Raw genomic sequence first — 23,381 nt, 5'->3', positions numbered from 1 at the left:
AACATTGCCCCCCCCTCCCATAAACACCCTCCCTCCCCAGAGTTTTGTGTCCATTGGTTGTACTAATATGCATGTATACAAGTCCTTCGGTTGATCTATTATCTCCCCCAGATCTCCCTACCCTCCCTGCTGTAATTTGACAGTCTGCTTTACTGTCTCTATATCTATCTTTTGGTTCATCAGTTTATAATGTTCTTTATAATCCATAAATGAGTGAGGTCATGTGGTGTTTCTCTTTAATTGACTGGCTTATTTCACTCAGCATGATGTTCTCCAATTCCATCCAGGTTGCTGCAAATGATGAGAATTCCTTCTTTTTTATGGCAGCATAGTATTCCATTGTGTAGATGTACCATAGTTTTTTGATCCAATCATCTGCTGACAGGCACCTAGGCTGTTTCCAAAGTTTAGCTATTGTAGATTGTGCTGCTATGAACATAGGGATGCATATATCCTTTCGGATTGGTGTTTCTAGTTTCTTGGGATATATTCCTAGGAGTGGGATTACTGGGTCAAATGGGAGTTCCATTTTCAGTTTTTTGAGGAAACTCCAAACTGTTCTCCACAGTGGTTGCACCAGTCTGCATTCCCATTTTATCCTCCTTCTCAATCTGGTTGCCACTGACTCCCAAATCCAGATCTCCAGCCCAGACCTCTCCTGTTTTTCCAACCACTTACATCACCTCAAACTCAACACATCCCAAACTGAAGTCATCTGTACTCATTCTCCTCCCATCTTTATTTCACAGTTAAGTTCATAACATCACAGTCCATTAAACCTTCCAGGGTAGAGACCATTGTATAATTCTTGATTCCTCCCATGTCCATTCATGTCAATTTTGCCTCCTGTACAGCTCATAAAAGAATCAAAGCTCCTACCGTTCTCAAAACATATATTTTGTGGAGAAAACAGACAGTGAACACCTGAGTAAATATTTAAAAAAATGTTGGAAAGATAAATCAAGGAAAGGAGAGTAGACTCTTAGAGTATGTGCAGTTTTTATAGAGAGTTAAGGGAGATTTCTGGAAGTGTCAGTTGAATGAAATAGAGTAAGCCATCTGTCTGTCTGGGGAAAGAGGGTTCCTGACAGAATAGCAAGTGCAAAGGTCCTGGGTGGGAGTATACTTGTGCTAGTGAAACAACTAAGGTGCCTGTGTGACTGGTACAGAGAGGGTAGAGGAAAAGGCAAGGGTGGTAGGGAATCAGGTCAGAGGAGTGGGGGTAGGTAGGAAGCCATGATGTATAGGGCTTTGTAGGTCAGAGTACACTGTGACTTTTTCTTTGTCTTAGATCAGAGTCTATAGTCTCATCTCCCTCCAAAATTTCTTTAATGGTATTTAAACCTTAGTCAAAGAGCTTTACAAAAGCTGTTGAATGAAAAAATAAAAAGGACTCAAATGAAGAATGGACAGAGAACTGTTGGGTACTGCAATTTTTACTCATGCATCAATACTAATATGAATCCGATTTTCTTTTGGAAATAATTCATATTATCTATTTTGTAGAGATTGGACTTTTCAGGAATTGAACCTGATATAAAGCCATTTGAAGAAAAGTATAATAAACGTTTCCTGGTGAATTGCCATGATTTAACTTTTAACATCTTGGGTCAAGTTGGAGACAATGTAAAAGGACCGCCCACAAATGTATGTATGACTTTTCCTTCTGTTTCCCCTAAACCAGTGCATTAAGAAAACATTTTAATTTTTTATAACTGAGAACTAATTTACTGAATGAAAATCTTATTGCTACATGTTTTGATACATTTGGCATGGAAGAATTTTATATACTATGTCTTTCTTTTGCCAAAATGTGAATATATCTTCATCTTGAAAGATTTGTGAAAAATTTTCCTATTCAAAAAGCAAATATTATAGGCTCCTGACATTCAAGAGAGACACATCCCCAGAACCTGGTAAACCCTCAAATTTGTAAATTCTACTAGAGAATGTGACTTTTGTGAAATTGTCTCATAGCCATGAGTAATGAACACGAAAGCCATGCAGGGGTCCAGATGTTGTGCAGTCAGCCTCATTCACTGTTCTCAGAGTGAATTAATTTTGTTCTGCACAGAAAATTCTAATTATTAGCTATTACGGATCATTTGAGTTGCTCAGAAATTCTTGAAACTATAAATATAATATTTCCAGCTTGATTTTTTATTCTAGTGTTATCTTTGAAAAATATCCACAATTATTTATTCTCTCTTACAATGTAGCTGAAACTCACTAGCAGACTTTCTGTGTGTAAAGGGTTAATCTTTTTGCCATCTGGCATGAAATTTCTCTTTGTGACCAGCTTTCAAATGCCATCTGTAGAGAGGAATCATGTTTTCCAAAACTGCTGATGGGGCAACAAAGCTTTTGTCAAGAATTTGATGTTGACTGTTATTAGCTCCTATGAAATGTAAATCCAGTAAGCTGTAACATAACAAAAGGGATGATTTATTTTGATTCTATAATATTGGCATTATTTTGGGGCAACTTCAATAAACCTATAGAAAATTAAATTTTATTTGTAGAACAGTTGGTGTGCTTTAAATTTGACTTCTGATTTCTACTCATCAATTGAAAAATTATAACTGGTGAAATTATTTATACCTGACAAAAGTCAAAATTTGTAGGCCTATTATTTAGAATATTCTTTCTTATGTGCAAATGAGCTTTAATGCAATTTTAGCTAAATGCTGAACTCAGAAAGTGTAATCACAGAAACTTGAGGAATAAAAATTTTTGTAATTTGTGTCCCTTCACACACTCCACCTAAAAAAGCCATTTTAGTTTAAAATTGGAATTGTCTTCATTCCCAGGTTGAACCCTTTTTTATCAATCTTGCCTTATTTGATGTGAGGAACAATTGTAAGATTTCAGCTGACTTCCACATAGATTTGAATCCCCCTTCTGTTCGTGAAATGCTGTGGAGTACTTCAACCCAACTAGCCAGTGATGGAAATGCAAAAAGCTCTTCACCGGAGTCTTTCATTCATGGAATTGCTGAGTCTCAGTTACGCTATGTAAAGCAGGTAAACAATGATCTTTTAGAATAAGAAACAGAAACATCCTTGGGTTATTTCATGGTTAAGGACAATGTTATGGACTTTTATATCTTGTAAGGTCTGTGTATAGGTGTTTTTCTAGTGACTGAAATTAAAGAAAAAACAGAAAATAAGTATGCTAGTAATATACTTGCGAAGTAACATTTTAATTGGGATTATGATGTGAGTCTCAAAAGTGTTTTGTGACATTGACTTAAGATCACATAGATACACACACAGAGACACAGAGACATACATACATGTATGCATGCACACATGTATACCCATGCACATACTTCTGAGCAAGGCAATAGGTGCCTTAGAGCCTTGTTTCTTTGAAGAAACAGTGACCTTACATTGACCTCCCATCTCTAATTCCTATTTCCATTATGAGTATATAGTTTTAATGGAGCGTAAAGGCTCTTTATACAAGGAGTTCTGGTTGAAAAGCAATGGGAGGGAACTGCTGTGTTACTGCTGTAATGCTACTCTCTTCTGTCCTGTCTGTGCAAAGAATCTCCTTTAGAAAGAGCCTAACAGTTCCCTGGCATTTGACCTCTGACCAGAGTGGCAGCTATAAGAGTTTAGGCAGAGCAGAACTAATTGCCTCCTGGACTTTTGCAACTGAAAGGAAACTATAGAGTGAGGCAAAGAATTAGAGTAGGAAGAACAAAGCAGCTCACATTGTAAGGAGATTTATTTTTTCCCAAAATAAAAATGTTCTTATTTTCTGATTATAAACACATTATCATATAGAAAATTCAAACAATACAAAAAGTATAAAGAAGAAAGTAAAAATCACCAGCCATAGATGGTAGTTATTAATATTTTGGCAAATATTTTTCTGGACAGCTCTATTGTGTGTATATGTAAACACATACAGTTTGTATAAGACTATACATGTTGTGTATCATATTCATGCTGTTTTGTACCTACTGTATTCATTCAACATGGTTATCATTCTTTATCAAATTTCTAGATAGTCACATTCTTAAAGGCTAATATGGTAGACTGCTAAATGGCAGGGGAAGACTTTACATGTGATGTTACTACCCTCTTTGGGCTACAGATCTTTGTAGCTTTTTCCTGCATTGTCCATTGCCCCTTGTTCCCTTATGGCCCCTTCGTTTGTTACTCAGACTATAGCTGTCTTATATGTGTACATTCCACAAAATGGCCTGTGCTTCTAAAAGAGAGATTCAGCAGGGTCAGTGGGATAAATATTTGAGAATTTGCTATTGAATTGTATGTTTAAAATTCCCCACATGATATCAAATAAGTCCTTTTAAGCCAACAATGTGTTTACTGTATTACTTCAATGTACTTAGTTGTATGTTCAATGCGAGAAGTTTAAATTGTGCTTCTGGGTGTCATCCCACTTGTAATCTAAGTCAGGAAGAAAACCAGCATGTTTTGAATATCTCCTGTGTGCCAGAATTTTCCACTGGTGTCTCATGGAATCATCACACTCTCCTGAAATAGAGTGTTTTGCTGTTTTGCAAATGAGGGAACTGCAGTTCAGGGGGGTTAAGTAAGCTGCCCACCATTAGAGAGCCAGTAGTGTTATCATCAGGATTTGAACCTAGGCCTGTGTGAAAGACCTCAACAATGTTAGGCAGGGTGCAATTCAGTGCTGAAGTATATAGCATAATGGTAGTAGAAGAGTTTAGAATGTGAGGAGGGATCAGTGGTCAGGTGTTCACTTAGACGACTCCACAGAAGATGTGGGGCTCGAAAGAGGCCTCAAAGGAATAGAGGAGAGCTGGGCAGGTAAGAATGATGGGCAGTGGCCTCAAAGGGCCTTATCATTTTGAACCCTCTTTCAAATCAGCTGAAGGCACCAGGAAATGGTCATTTACTTCAAAGAGTTGAACATTTTATTTGGAATAAGTCTTTTTCTTAACTTCTTCCCATTTAGGATGAGGAAACAGTACTATGTGAGAGAGACTTAGTGTTAGCAGACCTCAGCTCAACCACTTTCCAGCAATAACAACTATTCAAGCACTTATTATTGCTGATATATTTCGCTAGGCATTTATCTGTATGAAGTCATTTAATTCTCACAACACCCCAGTAAAGTAGCTAGATACTATTACTATCCCCGTTTTGTAAATGAGGAAACTGACCACAGAAGAGTCAAGTGGCTTGCCCAAGGTCACAGAGCTAATAGATGAGAAAGAGGACATGAACCTAGGTCTAGAAGGCTCCCTAAAAAGCCCATGTTTTTACCCCTGTACTGTACTGCTCTCATGTAACCCTAGAGCAGTGCTTCTTAACCTTTCTAATGCTGTTGACCCTTTAATCATTTCCTCATGTTGTGGCGACCCCCAACCATAAAATTATTTTCGTTGCTACTTCATATCTGTAATTTTGCTACTGTTATGAATTGTAATGTAAATATCTGTGTTTTTCAATGGTCTTAGGTGGCCCTGCTAGCATTTCTCAACCTGTGGGTCATGAATTGCTAGCAGGGTCACCTAAGACCATTGGAAAACACAGATATTTACATTACGATTCATTAACAGTAGCAAAATCACAGTTATGAAGTAGCAACGAAAATATTTTTATGGTTGGGGTCACCATAATGCGAGGAACTGTATTAAAGGGTCATGGCATTAGAAAGGTTGAGAACCACTGATCTATAGGGACAGGCAGCTTCCAGGGTTTGGTGGATATTGAGTGTTTTGGGACCATTCTAGGCTCTCCCCACCTGCTCATTAGTCTTGCCCTCCAGTGGCTTTCTGAGGAGCCACGGGGTGACCACAGGAAATGGAGGAAGTTGGCTCCATCCAGTAGTTTTGCTTCCCTGACACCAAACAGCCACTGTGAGCAGTCACTTTACTCTTAGCCTCCTGGCAGTTTGTTCCCAGATAACCTGGTAGAGCTCACTGCTCCATGTCCCCCAAGGTTGAGTCAGGGTTGTGGGGGAGCTGCTGACTCTTGCGGGTTGCCTCCCTGTGGCTCTAGGTTCCCTACTAGAAGGTAGCAGCTGTTGGATTGGTGAAAGGGTACAGAGCTACCCCCCCCTCCCACTGCATGTCTTGCCATGCCTCAGGGGGCTATGTAAGTGCAGGGGTCTCGGGGACCTGCCTTATTTTTTTGAGGGAGGGAACATTGAAATGAGTAACAGTCACCCTGTGTTTGGGGGGGGGTGCAGTTTATTCCTCCTTAGTGGGAAAGGAGGGCTGTACCAGAGGCCTTGTCCAAAAGGGCAGACTCCCAGCCCATGTGTGGGCTTCCTGGACTCTCTCTGGCTCTCCTTCTGTGTTTTGGGGATGGCAAGGCTAGAAGCTAATTGGACCAAAGGCAGAACAGCTCCAGAGAATATCCCCCTGTACTGGAATCCCTGGTCAGTTAAAAATTGAGCATCTTGCCCTGACCTGTTTGGCTCAGTGGGTAGAGTAGGGGTGTCGAACTCAATCAGAGAAGGGGCCAAAATCTAAAATCCAGCCTAAATCGCGGGCCGAATGGTTTACTGAACAGTCATAAACTGTCATTGTGATGGAAACGCAGCGGAGTGCAGTGATGACAGCGCGGTGCGGGCCACATTGCAAGGCCTGGCGGGACTGATTTGGCCCGCGGGCCTTGTGTTTGATACATGTGGGGTAGAGCATTGGCCTGCGGACTGAAGGGTCCCAGGTTCGATTCTGGTCAGGGGCATGTACCTTGGTTGCGGGCACATCCCCAGTAGGGAGTGTGCAAGAGGCAGCTGATCGATGTTTCTAACTCTCTATCCCTCTCCTTTCCTCTCTGTAAAAAAATCAATAAAAATATTTTTAAAATTGAGCATCTTTGTGCCTCAGCATCCTCATCTGTAAACTGCAGGTTACTTTAGTACCTGCATCCCAGGGCTGCTGAGAGGATCAGACAAGGCATGCCATCCTGGAGATCACTCACCACTGGACCAGGCCCACCATGTTTGCTCAGTTCTGTGTGGCTGCTAGTAGGGGCAGCAGTAATAGTAATCACAGATAAATGAGTAAAAACAGCTTGTTCTTATCAATTGTTAAGTTGTTTCAGATCATAATACTCCTAACTGGCATAGTCAATGTGGGGAAATGCTGAGAGTACATGGAATGGGAATAAAGGTACTCAGTGGACGTTAGCTACAGCAGTATTCAGTATTCTATTCTCATCCAGCCTCATTGCATGAGATGTTGGCTGCAGGGGCCCTGAGGTTGAGAGGCAGTATAGCATGGGCTGTATAGTCTGAAAGCCCTGGCCACAGTCTTTTTTGCTCACTTACTTGCTACATAAACCTCTCTAAGCCTCAATTTCTTAATCTTTAAAATATGTATTATCGTCCAGCCAGTGTGGCTCAGTGGTTGAGTGTTGACCTATGAACCAGGAGGTCACAGTTCGATTTCAGGTCAGGGCACATGCCCAGGTTGCAAGCTCTGTCCTCAATAGGAGGTATACGGGAGGCAGCCAATCAATGACTCGCTCATCATTGATGTTTCTATCTCTCTCCTTTCCTTTCTTAATTCAATAAAATATATTTTAAAAACTATATACATCGTAGTGCCTTCTTTGAGGGTTTTTATGAAGACTGAGATAATGCATGAAAACTATCTAGCACAGTTACATGACAATCAGTACGAATGAAATTACACTTGAGGCAGTCTGCCAGCCGCATCCCACAGCTCGAGCAGCGTGTTCCTGGCAGTAGTGGAAATCCAGTTCTGTGATCTTGCGATACTTTGGGCCACTCTAGTAATAACCAGGTATCAATGTGCATGACTTAATTTAATCCATAGGAGTCTCAGTAGCTAGTACTATCACCATCCCCATTTCATAGACGAGGAACCAGGGACGTAGAGAGGATCTGACTTGCCTAAGCCCCGTAAATGGTGGAGCCAGAATTCGAGACCAGGAAATTGTGCTTCCAAACAGTTTTTTTTAATTAAGGTATTATATGTGTACATATCTTTCCATTGCACCTCCCCCATGCGCGTACATGCCCCCCCCCCCGAGTTTTTCGTCCATTGGTTGTGCTTATATGCATGCATACAAGTCCTTCGGTTGATCTCTTATCTCCCCCATATCTCCCTATCCTCCCCGCTGTAATTTGACAGTCTGTTTGTTGCTTTACTATCTCTGTATCTATCTTTTTGTTCATCAGTTTATAATGTTCTTTATAATCCATAAATGAGTGAGGTCATGTGGTGTTTCTCTTTCATTGACTGGCTTATTTTACTCAGCATAATGTTCTCCAATTCCATCCAGGTTGCTGCAAATGGTAAGAGTTCCTTCTTTTTTATGGCAGCATAGTATTCCATTGTAAATGTACCATAGTTTTTTGATCCAATCATCTGCTGACGGGCACCTAGGCTGTTTCCAAATCCTAGCTACCAAACAGTTTTTAACCACTTCATTCCATGCTTGTTTCTTAGGAATTCAAAACTGTATCAGCTGTTAACCTGGGCTCCTTACAAGCTTTTGGACTATGGAAGGAATTACATAACACCTTGCACTCATTTTTCTCTTCTGCTCTGTCTACCTCAGAGGGTTCTATCTGGCACAAATGAAATAATGTGTCTGAAATGCTTTGAAAACTGGAAAGCATTATCTTAACACAGCTGGTAATATACCAAGTAGAAAAACAAAACTTGATAAGAGTCCCAATAGTGGATTTTTCCATTTGAATTCCTTGGTGTGATGCTCCTTTAAACAGCAGACATAATCAACTAACAGGCTGTTTGGAAGGCATTATATTTTGAAAGAGCTGAGCTGGACAGGGTATATGGTTGTTCCACATGCACCCAGAGAAAACCTCTGTATCTTTGGTTGCGTCTACCTTAGTACCCTTAAGTAAAGCGCATAGGAACAAAATGTAGTTTGGATCCTATGTCCCTTACCTTTATATTGAAAGCCCCAAAGCTCTTTACCTGTCACACAGGGATTCTTTCTATAGGATGATTTAGTTTTTACGTTATGCAGTTTGAAAACTGTTACACAGACCAGTACCGTCTATTTTCTTCCTCTTAGCTGCAGTCAGCATTACTTGTGACTGAATTACTCTGGAGTCACATGCAACACATTTAAAAATGCTTATCCAGTCCTAGCTCAGTGGATAGAACACTGGCCTGAGGACTGAAGGGCTCCAGGTTTGATTCCTGTCGCGAGCACGTACCTTGGTTGTAGGTTGGATCCCTGGCCCTGTTCTGGGCACATGCTCTTATCGGGGCGTGTGTGGGAGGCAATCGATATATGTGTCTCTCTCACATTGATGTTTCTCTCTCTCTCTGTCCCTCTCCCTTCTACTCTCTCTCAAAATCAATGGAAAAATATCCTTGGGTGAAGATTAACAAAAAATAAAAAATGCCCAGTTTCATTTGAGAAATGCACAGTATTTTAGCATACACCAATTAAGCCAAACAGCACACATTGTATTAATGAGATCCAACAATGCACCTTGCAAACAGCTAAACACAGGCTAAGCAGCAAGCAAGCATGACCACCTGCACTTTTGAGACTAATAGATGTGAAATTGGTGACAAAATAGGAAATCCATTTGGAAGGAACATTGGGAGTTGGAAATGGTTTGAAAGGAACTGTTATCTATTGCCATAGTGCCAGACATGAGTCTATGTTGACTACCAACATCCTATACTAAACACACTATAAGAAATCCTTAACAATTGTATGTAAGTGATGACATAAAAAAAAGTCTTAATGGACATAATTTTTTTCCCTAGGGAATTTTCTCAGTGACGATTCCACATCCTGAAATTCTTCTGGTTGCTCGAATTGAGAAGGTGCTCCAGGGCAACATAGCACACTGTGCAGAGCCTTACATAAAAAATTCAGACCCAGCAAAGGTATTTATAAAGGTCATCTGTGAACATTTCGGCTTCATGTAGAACTTGCCTTTTACTGACATTCTATTGGTAAATGGGATTTTCAATGACACCCCACTAGCTTACACTCAGCATGTAGTTTAATATGAAAATATTGCATCCTGGCTATGTGACTATGCATGCTAAAGCTTGAACATGACTTTTTTCCCCTTAATATTTATGTTCTGTTTACATGACAATCTGATTTCTGCTGCCTTATCAAAATAAGAGCTAAAGGTTTTTCAGCAACATCTGTTCATTGACACTATATCCTTGGCAATAGCCACTTTTTAATTTTTTTTTTTACACCCAGCCCTAGAATATCAGAGGTGGAATGGTAAAGTTGATCCAGTTCTATAGTTTCCAAAAGCCAATCTGTACTCAAATTTACTCCTGTATGAAGATGAAGTGAGAAAAGAAAGATGAGATAGTGAGTGGGTCATGAAGCTCAATGTATTCAATTCAAAGGGCTTTTTTATTCAGAGATTTTTGCCCTTGCCATTTTGTAATCATTCCTCCTATCTATCCTTCATGAAATGTTGGTGCATTAAATGGTAGGGGTTTTTACTATGTCTTGTAGTATTTAAATGGCAACATTGAAAGTCAGTAACCCATATAATCACCCATATTTCTGGACCCTGACATCTAAACTTAGGGAAATTATTGATCGAATCCTCTTTTCTCATTTTGTAAATGAGAAAACTGACGCCCAGAGAGGGAATGTATTTGTGGCACAGTTCATTAGCAGCTCTCCAGCTACTGAGTATTTATGAAGAGTTCATCTGTTCTACGTGGCATTTACTTGCGCATTTGAACAGTGTTTATGAAGTGGAAGATGCTGAGGACACATTTGGCTAAGTTGTGAAGGAAAAAAGGTCTCGATATAGATAAAAGCTTCTAGCATCTCTATCCCTGATGATAAGTATGCAGCCAGCATTTCACAGGCAGATATTCTATAGGCAGATAATATCCTTTGTTATCTCCCGGTGCCGCTGCATATAGTGGCTCCTGCCCATGCAAAACAAATTGTATTGACTCTCGGTCACTTGCCTTTTAGCTTGGGAGTAAAAAGGTCAACTATGTCCACTTCTTCCAAGAATGTCCAGTGTCTCTCTGCTCATGTGTGAAAAGAAATATACATTTAAACTGCTTAAATGATATCTTGATGAAGGCTCTGTCAATGGAAAAACACAAAACCTTTAAGAAATACAGCTTTGGTCTTGGAAAGTGTGTAGCCGATGTGTGTTGTGTTTTATTTGTGGCTGTTTGAATATTTTTTTTCCTCTAAATTTTGGTATTTTATATTAGATTAAGTTGGGGAAATTATTTTGGGGGGAATCCCTGGTGGTTTGAACAAATATGAGCCTATCTTCTTATTTCTGACCTTAGACGGCCCAGAAGGTACATAGGACAGCCAAGCAAGTGTGCAGCCGCCTCGGACAATACAGAATGCCCTTTGCCTGGGCTGCCAGGTGTGTACATATGTAATCCGGACCCTTCTCATCACACTCATATGTGAATTTGAAAGATGTTGTTTTTGCTAGAAGCAGTCAGCAGTTTGTTTCTGACAAACCAAGTTATAATTTGCCAGTTATGCTTTGGGGCACCTGAGATATGTCCTAGTCCCTTGGGGTTCTTATAACAAATTACCTGCTTAAACAACAAATATTTAAGCAAAAGGTTTATGCCTTAAACAGCAAACATTTATTTCTCACAAGTCTGGAGGCTGGAAGTCAAGATCAGAATGCCAGTATGATCAGGTTCTGGTGAGACTCTCTTCCAGGTTTGAGACAGCTGACTGCTTTGTGTCCTCATGGTGTAGAAAGGGGACAGGCAAGCTCTCTGGTCTGTTCTTACAGGGTCACTAATCTCATTCATGAGGGTTCCACCGTTAGGACCTAATCATCCTAATATAATCATTTTGGGATTAGGCTTCAACGTATGAACTTGGGGTGTGTGTGTGTGTGATACAAACATTCAGTACATAACAGGATATAAGAGTTCTTTGTCTTAGAATTTGATTTACATCAAAGACCCTTTATCATATATCTCACTTTAGGGAAATTTTCTTTGGCTTGGATTACTGATCTCACTGACACCACTTAATTATATTGTGCTTTAAAGCAGAGATAACTTGCTTATGTGATGGAAATTCTTTTCAGAAAACCAGAAATTATCGTAAATGAAGAACAGTATGCCCACTATTTCAAGAGTTGACTGGGTTTATGCTTTGAAAAACTAGCATAAAATAATTCTAGAAAACATACCAAAAATGAGAAGGCAAAAAATGCAGTTGTTAAGTGCAAGTCTGTAATTAACAGATTTTTTTCTTTCTAATGACTAATTCGGTAAGCTCCTTAGAGGTAGTGTGTGTATTTATTTGGAAATGTGTTATCTATACCAGCAGTCGCCAACCGGTGGTCCACAGACCACTGGTAGTCTGTGAGGTCCAAAAGGTTGGCGACCGCTGATCTACACCACATCCTATGGTAGACATACATGAGCCACCCCCCACCCAAATATTGGAAATCTACATACATTGGTGACTTAAAATGTGTTTCTTGCTTATTCCATCTTTGAAGTGCAGGTTCATTGGCTTGTTTGTGGTACAGCCTGTACAACATCTCACTAGAACTGGGGAAAGGGCACCACATTCTGAATAATTCAATCAATTATTTTCTGTGTGTGCTGGGAGTAGCATAAGAGTAGGAGACTCTAAGTTAATGAACACTTCTGTCACTATTTATAATCATTTCGTTTTTGGGGAAGGTCCCAAAATGCATTGTATGTTGGTAGATGAAAAGGCACATTGTCCTTGTTTTACAGAATGATTAAAAATTATAGCCAAGGATAGGTGAATGACAAAGAGTAGGGGAAAGTGGTATGGTTAGGCATTATATAAGGTGACATATGACTTTGTTAATATAAGCATCCTTAGTGATGCCCCAGCCTGAAAAGTCAATTGCTGTTGCTGCTGTTATTATTTATACCTATTGAGTGCTAACTCTGTATAAGGCAGTCTAAATAATTAGTTTACATGTTCTTAAGAGGTGGATACTGTTATCCCCTTAGAGATGAGGAAATTGAGGCACAAAAGTAAAACAAAGTTTCTGCCCAAGTTTGTGTCAGCAGGGATCAGAACCCATGGCTCCTGACTTCAAAGCCTACTCTAGACCGCTATTGCACACTGCGCCCCCTTCAGGCCATAGCAGTAGCTGCTTGATGCTGTTTTGCCAATAGGAAAATTAATTTTAAAATCTTCAAAGTTAGAAGCTTTGATCCCCAGTTCTGATGAGGAATTACTCCATTTTTCCTTCCTAAATTATTTTGGCTGTCATCAGTAGCAGGAACTCACTCTACAGGCCTGGCTGGGGTATTTAAAAGATGTATGATAAACCTTTGTTTACTGAAAATAAAGGATGTGTGCTTAGAAGTAGGAACAGTGGTTAATGCCTATGACCACATCTTCAGAGGCTCTGCCTGGGAAACTATGTTTCTGACTATAGCTATTTCGGTGTTGGATACCTGCACATTACTTCCTTTTTTTTTTTTTTTTTTTTTTTTTTTGCGGTAAAATAGCTGCTTAAAATGGGAGAGGGGCTAGGAGAGGAAATAATCAAATTTATATTGGAAATTCTACATATATATTATAAACTCTATATAAATTGATCTTAAAGTTCTAGTTTCTGTTCTGTCAACTTTGAGATATCTGTTACCTTTGATAAAAATGTACACATTTTATATGTCCAACTTAATGAATTTTCCCAAATGTATATAGTCATGTAACTACCATCCCAACTAAAATAGAGAAATTGTCAGTCACTCCAGAAAGTTTCCACACCGTTCTGTCCAATTAGCCATCCCACCCCTACCCAGGCAACCACCAATCTGATTATTACTATAGATGACTTTGATCTATTCATGTATCCTTATATTTTATTGTTTCTGAGATTCATCCATATTTTTGTATGCTTCAATTGTTCATTTTGAGTAGCAGTTCATTGTATGAATATACCACAATTTGCTTATCCAGTCACATTTTTACACTCTTTATTGATTAAGGTGTCCTTATCCCCTCATTGCTCCCCCTCCTCCCCATTCATGCCCTCACCCCTGGTGTTTGTGTCCATTGGTTAGGCTTATATGCATGCATACAAGTCCTTTAGTTGATCTCTCCTCTTTATTCTCACCCTCTCCTACCTTCCCTCTGAGGTTTGATGGTCTGTTAGATGCTTCTCTGATTAATATCTGGATTGTTTCCAGTTTGGGACTGTAACAAATAAATCTACTATGAACATTCATGTACTATGTGGAATTATGCTTATAATCTTAGGGGTGGAATTATAGAATCATAGGGAGGGTGCATGCTTAACTTATTGAGAAACTGCCAAACTATTTTCACAATTTTATATTACTAGCCCTAATTTTATTGTTATGTATCAATCCTGTAAAAAAAAAAATTAAAAACCCTTTTTGTTGCTATTTAGACCTATTTTCAAAGACACTCAAGGCTCTCTGGACCTGGATGGGAGATTTTCTCCTTTGTATAAACAAGACAGTAGTAAGCTTTCAAATGAGGACATTCTCAAGTTGCTCTCAGAGTACAAGAAGTAAGTGTGTGGAATTACTGCAGGAAATATAATAGAATTCTAATTTCTTAAAATGATGAATGTGAGTCACATACATGATAAGGCAAAAGTAGATTTATAGTTTTTGTATGGAAAATAATACAATACTAAATAGTAAAAGAATAATCTGTTTTGTGTAATCTGAAATTATAAACCTACTTTTGCCCCACTCTCTATGGGAGAAACTGAATGCTTAAAAATTTTAAGTTTGGATACATGGTAATCATAATTTTTAAGTATAAAATATTCTTATTTTATACATAGGCCAGAGAAGACCAAATTGCAGATTATTCCTGGGCAGCTAAACATCACAGTAGAATGTGTTCCTGTGGATTTATCAAGTAAGAACTCATGTATTGCAAATAAACCTTACTGGCTATGTTTGAATCTTAGAATTTTACCTTTGCAATATTTTTCTCGAGGTTTACATGTTTTATTCATTTTCTGAGGCTGCTGTAAGAAAGTATTACAAACTGGGTGGCTTAAGATGACAGATTTTCCCCCCCTCATAGTTCTGGAGGCTAGAAGTCAAAATCAAGGTGTCAACAGGGCTGTGCTCCCAATGAATTCTCTTACTGATCCTCTAAATAAGAACCATTCCTTGCCTCCTCCTATAGCTTCTACTGACGCTGGGCAATCCTTGGCAGCCTCAGCTTGTAGCTGCATCACTCCTTTCTCTACCTCTACAATCTACAGTTGTTAGATTTAGGGTCCATCCTAATCTGGTATGACCTCATCCTAAATAATTACATCTTGCAAAGACCTTATTTGCAAATAAGGTTACATTCTGAGGTTCTGGTGGACATGAATTTGGGGGAGGGGGGAAAGTGGGACACTAATTCAACCCAATATACATGATGAATAGTTACAGAAAATTGATTGTATAAGATGCTATTTCATATACACTGAGTGGCCAGATTATTATGATCTCTGAATGCAAAATAATCTGGCCACTCAGTGTATTTGTATCTCAAATGGGTACCAAAAGTATTCTAGACTTTTGCTGGAGAACAACCACCTATTTGCCCTGAGCTTTCTATCAGCCAGTCCAAAGGGGAAAACTGATCAGGTGCATGATTTATATATAGTACTTTGATATCAAATAAATGAGGTACTCAAGAGAAATACACCGAGTGGCCAGATTATTATGTGTTCAGAGATCATAATAATCTTCCCACTCAGTGTATAATATATGCTGTTGTGAGTGTGCCCCAGTCATTTTCTGCTGCCTTTTGCCAGGGATAACTTTCATCAACTAAGGGATCAAAAGAAGATGTTCTTTTCTTGTCTACAGATAGCAGTCTAAAATCCTAGGAGAAAATGAACAGAAGACATAAAAGACACTTTGTAGAAAATAAAATTAAGTGGCTAGTAAATATTTGAAAATGTTCAGTCTTAATAATAATGCCACTAATGCAAATTAAAACAGCTTTTGCTCATCTATCAAATTTACAAAAATGTTTAAAGTGAAGCCATCTGATTCTAGCTTCATTTTGGCCAAACACCGTCACCCATAGGAGTATAATTTGGCAATAGATACCTATAGAAGTCCGTAACTAAGGCATTCTAACTGAGATTCTATCTATCCATTTTCTCACTGAATAAGGATTTATTCAGTAAACATTCAATACCTACTAGATGATTTAAAATTATGGAGGTTAAAGTCTTGAAGGAGTGAATAGGAAAACAAGTTACTAATTTCAGTCTATGATTGGGATGGGTTGCTTTCAAAAAGATGGCCAAGGAATGCCTATCATGTGGCCCAACCAGCATGCATTGCATATGAAAAGACATTGCAGTGGGAAAAAGCTTGGCTTATATAAACAGAAAGGAAGCCAGGGTGGTTCTAGTGTGGTGTCTAATGGGAACATGGGGGACATAAGATGAAATAGGAGAAGTGGAAAGCGTCACATCATGCAGGGAATTAACAGGCGTCTTCAAACTACGGCCCGCGGGCCACATGCGGCCCGCAGAGGAGTCTGATCCGGCCCGCCAGGTTTTTTGGGCAGTGAGCGCAGCCGAGGTGTTACAGTAGGAATTAGTAGTTCATATAGTCCGGCCCTCCAGCTCTCTGAGGGACCGTGATCTGGCCCCCACTTTAAAAAGTTTGAGGACGCCTGGATAGACCATGGTAACTTCTTAATAAGTTGGATTTTAGCCCTAGCCATTTTGGCTCAGTGGATAGAGTGTCAGCCTAGGAACTAGATGGTCCCAGGTTGGATTCCGGTCAAGGGCATGTACCTCTGTTGCAGGCTGATCCAGGTACCCCGACCAGGGCCACATGCGGGAAGCAACCAATTGATATGTCTCTTTCACATCAATGTTTCTCTCTCCTTGTCTCTCCCCCTCCCTTCTACTCTCTATAAAAAATCAATGGAAAAGTATCCTTGAGTAAGGATTAACAAACACACAAAAAAAGATTGGATTTTATTCCAAGTGCAGTGAAAAGTCAGGGAAGGATTGTAAGTAGGGGAGTAGCAATTTACATATTAAAACATCTAAGAGTATAATGGTTTATTTTTCCTATAGAAATAATATAAAATTTAGACAGTTTATGCATAAAGATTTTCTTTGCAGCATTGTTTATATTGGGAGAAAATTGGAAACAACCAGAGTACAACACTGTCACATAGGGTAAGGCAATTATTGGTACTACAATGTCATGAAACTTTATGCAACCATGAAAAAAAAAAGAGTTTATGAAATAAGACATAGCTAAAAATACCCCCAAAAGAGGATCAAGTTCTTTATATATAGTAGTTTTTTAATTATTAATTATTACTATTATTATTATTATTATTTAAAACATGCATAGGAAGAAGACTAGAAGAAATTATGCCAAAATATTAACAGTAGTTATCTCTGGATAGTGGAATGATCACATGTGTCTGCGTACCTTTACTCCAGATATTTTATTATAAGTATTGCTATAATAATCAGAGAACTCCCCCCCCCCCCAAAAAAAAATACTGTGTTCCCAGGTCCTACTCTTGCTGGATCTTCCTTCTCCATCAATATGAGTTTGCAGCAAGGACAAGCAGTCATAAAGCCCTTAAATATATCAATAACCTTTAGTACAGTGGCTACTTCAATAAACTATGCGGCTACACTTTTTATGCTCAGGAGTATTGAATTTATTTTTGGTAACACATCATAAGATCTGTAGTTTCAAAAGGCTTCCATTATGTCTTAGGTGAAAATTTGCACCTGCACCAAGTTAACTTTTTAAAAGTGCCTGGCCATGAGCTAATTGGAGGCATAAATTTACTGTTATTTTCCTGATACCAATAAAATTTTGCAGTGAAAGCAAAATTGCAGCTCCAGGACCAAAAGTGAAATGGATTTCTTTGCAGAGTTTAAATTTGTCAAAATTATAATGTGTTATATTTGGCAAAGCAGTCTACTGTACATTGAGAATGAAATAGCAATCCATGTCTAGTTTGAAGGGTTCCAATGAAACCATCATCAGGCTACTCAAGCTTTTATTTGGGGATTCTTAAAGTGGTTGTATGACTTTTTGTCAATCACTGAGAATTCTGTTTTTGAAATCACTCTTTGAGCCCTGGCCATTGTGGCTCAGCTGGCTGAGCATTATCCCATGTACTGAAAGGTCGCTGACTTGATTCCCAGTCAGGGCACATACCCAGGTTTTGGGTTTGATTCCTGAGGTGCATAGAGGAGGCAACCAACTGATGTTTCTTTCTCACATCCATGTTTCTTTCTCTTTCTTCCCCCCTCCCTTCTCTCTCTAAAATAAAAACATTTTTAAAAATCACTTAGTGAACACAATGTATATTTTTATAAATGGAGGAATGTGTTAATGATTTTTAAATTGCATTGTCTTTACCTGTTTTTTATTTTTGGCTGTAGATTGTATTACTTCTTCATATGTGCCCCTGAAGCCTTTCGAAAAAAATTGTCAAAATATTACTGTGGAGGTTGAAGAATTTGTTCCAGAAGTGACAAAATATTGTTATCCATTTACCATTTACAAAAACCATCTGTATGTATATCCCTTGCAATTAAAGTATGATGGCCAGAAAACATTTGCCAAGGTAAACAGTGCAAACTGTACATTTTGGGATATAAAATGTTATTTATAATCTTCTCATTCTGTGACTCACTTGGAATGATTAATCGTTATAGGCAAGGAACATTGCGGTCTGTGTGGAATTCCGGGATTCAGATGAAAGCGATGCCAGAGCTTTAAAGGTTTGTTTATGATACTGATAAGCACTTTAGTGGAGGTAGAGATTTTGATGCTTGGTAGTTCCATACGCTAAGTTTAATTTGTTTCAATGTCAAAAAGAAAATGTACTAAAGTGATACGTATAATACTGTCTTTTCTACTCTTACATATGGGCCATAAGTTACATATTAAGAAATAACAAAATGAGGTAGGAGCTTTAAAAATGGGTAAGCTTCATATACCAGATTTTTGCCTTTGCTCCCTTTGATTTTCACATTCTCTGATGCCCAAGAACAAGGTCATTTTCTCCTTTGACCAGACAGTTCTAATGGTACTATCAGGGGAGTATAAACTCCTTTGGTTTTGAAATCTGACCGGGCTTTGAGCTGACAGAAGCACAGCATGACTGCTTTGATCTGAGATAGACATCCACTCTGTGACTGGCCAAATGGTGCCTCCAAATTTGGATTAGTGATCTATGAAAAGCAGCATCTCAGTATTATCTTATACAGCAATCCTTAAGTACCTGTGACTTCACAGTGCTGTTACATTTTCACTCTTTATAGCTGGTTTTCAATTTTTGCTCTTTAGCCCATTAATCAGAGGTCTGAAAGAGAAGTGTTTATCTAGCTCTCCATATCTCTCGCTTGAGCCTAAATCAGACTGATGGATGACTAGTCTTCCACCCAAACCACCTAGGGAAAGAGGCTGGAATTCCCCTTAACTAAATTGTTGAGTGTTTTATAGCCCCCACCTTTGAAAAGAGATTGATTTTTCATAGAGAAGCCCAAGTTAAATTAAGGCTGGCTCAAATTAAGCCTATTTATTCTGGTTCTCCCTTCAATGGAAATGAGAATAACTGTTTCTTTCCCCCCACGCAATCTCTTTTTGTGTACTTGAAGATTCTTAGGTTACCTCTTAGCAGTTCCTGCAAATTGTCTTCATAACCATATTTAAGGAGAGCTGGCTCTATACTCACATGGAGTCTCAATTTCATTTCTTAGCCGGCCTAGAGGCTGGCTCTGAAGTAACAGAGGCAATTAATACCTTGGCATGCTGACTCCATATTCATCCTTGAGCTTATTAGGCCTATGGAAGTGAAAAACTCACACTAGAAATGAAATCGGATCTTTCCATGGAACCATAGAAAGCCTTGCATGTATTTTACTGGTATAACAGAAAGCCAGTGACTTTTAAAATGTGGCTTGTAAAGTTATAGAACAGTAAGTTGTCTGTAGCTTAATTTTTAAATCCTTTAGGTTAGGAATGTGTCTGCTGAGTGTTGTTTTTTTTGTTTTTTTTTTTGTTTTTTTTGTTTTTTTGTTTTTTTTGTTCTTTGTTTGTTTTGAAATATATTTTTGATGATTTTAGAGAGAGGAAAGGAGAAAAATAGAGAGGTAGAAACATCAGTGAGAGAGAATCATTGATCCCCATTGGGGATTGAGCCCACAACCTGGGCATGTGCCCTGACCAGGAATTGAATCATGACCTTCTGGTTCACGGTCCAATGCTCAACCACTGAGTCACACTGGCCGGGCTGTTTGTTTTTAACTCTTCACCTTGCCCACTGCACAACAAGCATTCAACAAATGCTAGTGACTGGCTGAGTGGAGACTTCTCATGTTAAGAAATGCAAAGAGCATGAGAGTTTTCCAGGCTAGGTTTGAGAGTGTTTTCCTCACAAATGAGTAGCTGTGTTAGACTTCTTACTGGTAACAAGTTTGGAATTGCATTTCTTTAATGGTCAGAAATTCAGAAGCATTTATGCAGTCAAGTTGGGTGAAGCCTGGAGTGTGACTGTAAATGACTTGGAATTTATATGCCCATGGTGAGAGCCCAGTGGCCTTGGCCGTGGCCTTATGCTCACAGATGCTTCTAGCTGTATGTGGTTCTATAGCATCATGTTTGGAGACCTGCATTGAGAGTGGTGACTCTGTTTCTTCTTTTGCAGTGTATTTATGGAAAACCTGCAGGGTCTGTTTTTACCACAAATGCTTATGCTGTTGTTTCACATCACAACCAAAATCCAGAGTTCTATGATGAGGTAAAATTTCATTATTTTGATGTTTATAAAATACAGTGGTTACTCTTCTTTTTCTCTTTCAGTTGTTTTCATCATTTTATCTGTGCTTTTAATCCCTTCAATGTTTCATCCCTTGAAAATGAAAAATGTTGCATTAAAACAAAGGACCACTGCCAGCATGGTGCCCTTTGATAATAGCAGAAGATTTGCCCACAAATTGAAGGGCTCTGGCGTGACGAAACAACCTAGAAAACAAACACCAGATAGGGACTAGGTTTCTAGCCCTAGCTTTGACATCAACTGACTCTGTGACTTTGAGCAAATCACTTCCCCTTTCTGTGTCTCCATTTCCCCTTAGCTTTAAAATAAGAAATTCAGAAGAGGTTCTTTTGAGGCCCGTCTAGCTTTTTCTTCCTGTTTTGCATAGGAGGGTGTAGTTTCTCTGTAAGTGAAGTGCTTTGAGACAGCAGTAAGGCTGGGCCACCAGAATCCCACTGGTAGTGTTGAGTGGCATGGTCTCCCTGTCACTGCCCTCCCTTCCGCAGACGCTGCCTCTGCCTCTTTTTCTTCCCATGTCTCTGTCTCTATGACTTTATGTATTCTCCACTGGCTCTCTTATTGTTTCTGTCACACCCTCTTCTAGTCCGTATCTATCTGGCTTATCCAAATCTACAGCTGCTTTTATTTTCTTCTTTAAAAATCTGTATTGTTGAAAGCATTACATAGGTCCTTCTTTTCCCCCCATTAACCTCTTTAGCCCACTCCTGTCTCTCCCCACCCCCGCCCCTATTGTCTGTGTCCATGCCCCACCCCCGGCCCTTAACACCCCCCACCCCACCCCCAGCCCTCACCACCTCATTGTCTGTGTCCATGGGTTATTCATATATGCATACAAGTTCATTGATTGATGTCTTCTGACCCACCCACCCTCCCATGCCTTCCTACATGTCTGTCTCCATGACCCCTGGCTGTAAATCCCAGGCCAAAAGTTCTGTTGTTTCTGCTTCTCAGGCCTCATATCTCCATTTCTGGCTTCATATCAAACCACGCCACCCCCCTCCCCCAATCACAATGTCCCCAGGTCTGCTTGTTACATGGAGGCCTTGTACCCCAGCCTTAGACCTCACTCATCCCATTTTCAATCCAGTGCCCCTAGTCTCATGGGGGATGGGGAGAAAGATAGTGCCCTTTCGTTCTTCTACCAGGAAGGAATATGGCCATATTTATGTACAGCAGAGCGTGAGGTAGCCAGATGGTAAGGATGATGCCAATAGGCACATTCTGTGGAGAAATATACCTACAACAGAACTTAGTTATAACACCGGAACCGTGCCTTGTGTGAATGATAATTAAGCCAGATGTCCCTCACCGAGCTGTTAAACATGCCCCCCTCTATAGTCAACGCCAGTCACTACAGAAAACTTGATAATGTAGAAAGTAATCCATATTATCTTTAGCCAGAACTAAACAGGCTTTATAATTATTTACTATAGATTTACCAAGAGAAAGAGAGAGAGAGAGATGGGGGAGGAGGAAGAGAGAAGTAGGAAGAGGGAGAGAGAGCAAGAGGAAAAGTGTTCGTATGTGTTTCTGTATAGGTACACGCATGTGTGTTAAGTCAATGAAATTTGTAGTTTGTCTCACATACTTTCAAGAGCGTTACCAAAACAGGATTAAATTCATGACAAATTTTATTTCTTTATTCATGGGTCATGTTGTATTTTTCTACTATAGAAATTTATATGAACTATAATTTGTATATACATAATACCATAGTGATATTTTATACGCTTAATAGCAAAGCTTATTTTTTTTTCATGCAACAACTTAGTGCCATTCAAATTTAGAGCTATTTATTTATTTATTTATTTATTTATTTATTTTTAAGTCCTCATCCGAGAATATTTTCCCCATTGATTTTCAGAGAGAATGGAAAGGAGGCTGGAGCGAGTTGGCAGAGGGAGAGAGAGACATCAATGTGAAAAGAAATACATCTATTGGTTGCCTCCTGCACATGCTTTGACTGGGGTGGTGGACAGAACCTGCATGTATGTGCACTTGACAGGGAATCAAACCTGTGACCCTTTGGTGAGCAGCTGATGCTCCAACCACTGAGGAACATGGACCAGGGCATCAAATTTAGTGCCTATTTTAGATGGATTGTATTTGCTGACTCAGGTTGAATGACATAGCATCCCTGGGTTGTGAAGATGTGGTTTTGATTCATTGTTTTAGAAAATCCTGCTGCAAAGTGGAATCCAGGAGAATCTACTGGACTTTCCCTCACAATGTCAGCCCTCACAACCCAGGAGAATATTGTCTTCAAACTGAAACTGACCAGAAAATCATTTGGAATACACTTAAATGATATCTATTTGACCATTTGGCCTGTCATTTAGAAAAGTTTGACATTGTAAAAATATGATGAAACAACTAAAGAACTGAAAGTCCAGCTTAACAATTAAAACAAAATTCTACATGTAATTTTGTCATTTCAGATTAAAATTGAGCTTCCTATTCACCTACATCAAAAACATCATTTGCTTTTCACTTTTTATCATGTAAGTTGTGAAATTAATACAAAGGGAACAACCAAAAAGCAGGACACAGTTGAAACTCCAGGTACGTGTGTGCTTTCAATGTGTCTCTTAGGCTGTTTGAGATGAA

At 39.2% G+C, this 23,381-nt stretch overlaps 1 protein-coding gene across 6 annotated transcripts in view; it reads left to right on the top strand.

Annotated features, from left to right (window-relative positions):
* The window catches only part of DOCK11 (dedicator of cytokinesis 11), a 191,775-nt gene that overhangs the window by 72,838 nt on the left and 95,556 nt on the right, over positions 1-23,381 (top strand). For all 6 annotated transcript variants that reach the window (XM_036443425.2, XM_036443426.2, XM_036443422.2 and 3 more), the window contains exons 11-20: positions 1,507-1,647; positions 2,811-3,023; positions 9,734-9,856; positions 11,264-11,346; positions 14,362-14,484; positions 14,767-14,843; positions 18,373-18,557; positions 18,649-18,714; positions 20,643-20,735; positions 23,213-23,336. In XM_036443425.2, the coding sequence (XP_036299318.1) occupies positions 1,507-1,647; positions 2,811-3,023; positions 9,734-9,856; positions 11,264-11,346; positions 14,362-14,484; positions 14,767-14,843; positions 18,373-18,557; positions 18,649-18,714; positions 20,643-20,735; positions 23,213-23,336 (1,228 nt within the window). The remainder of the gene's footprint in view (positions 1-1,506; positions 1,648-2,810; positions 3,024-9,733; positions 9,857-11,263; positions 11,347-14,361; positions 14,485-14,766; positions 14,844-18,372; positions 18,558-18,648; positions 18,715-20,642; positions 20,736-23,212; positions 23,337-23,381) is intronic.

Source organism: Pipistrellus kuhlii, unplaced genomic scaffold (assembly GCF_014108245.1).
Source record: "Pipistrellus kuhlii isolate mPipKuh1 unplaced genomic scaffold, mPipKuh1.p scaffold_m20_p_19, whole genome shotgun sequence".
NCBI lineage: Eukaryota > Metazoa > Chordata > Mammalia > Chiroptera > Vespertilionidae > Pipistrellus > Pipistrellus kuhlii.
The sequence above is the reverse complement of the archived record's forward strand: the minus strand, read 5'-3'. Positions and strand labels throughout refer to the sequence as shown.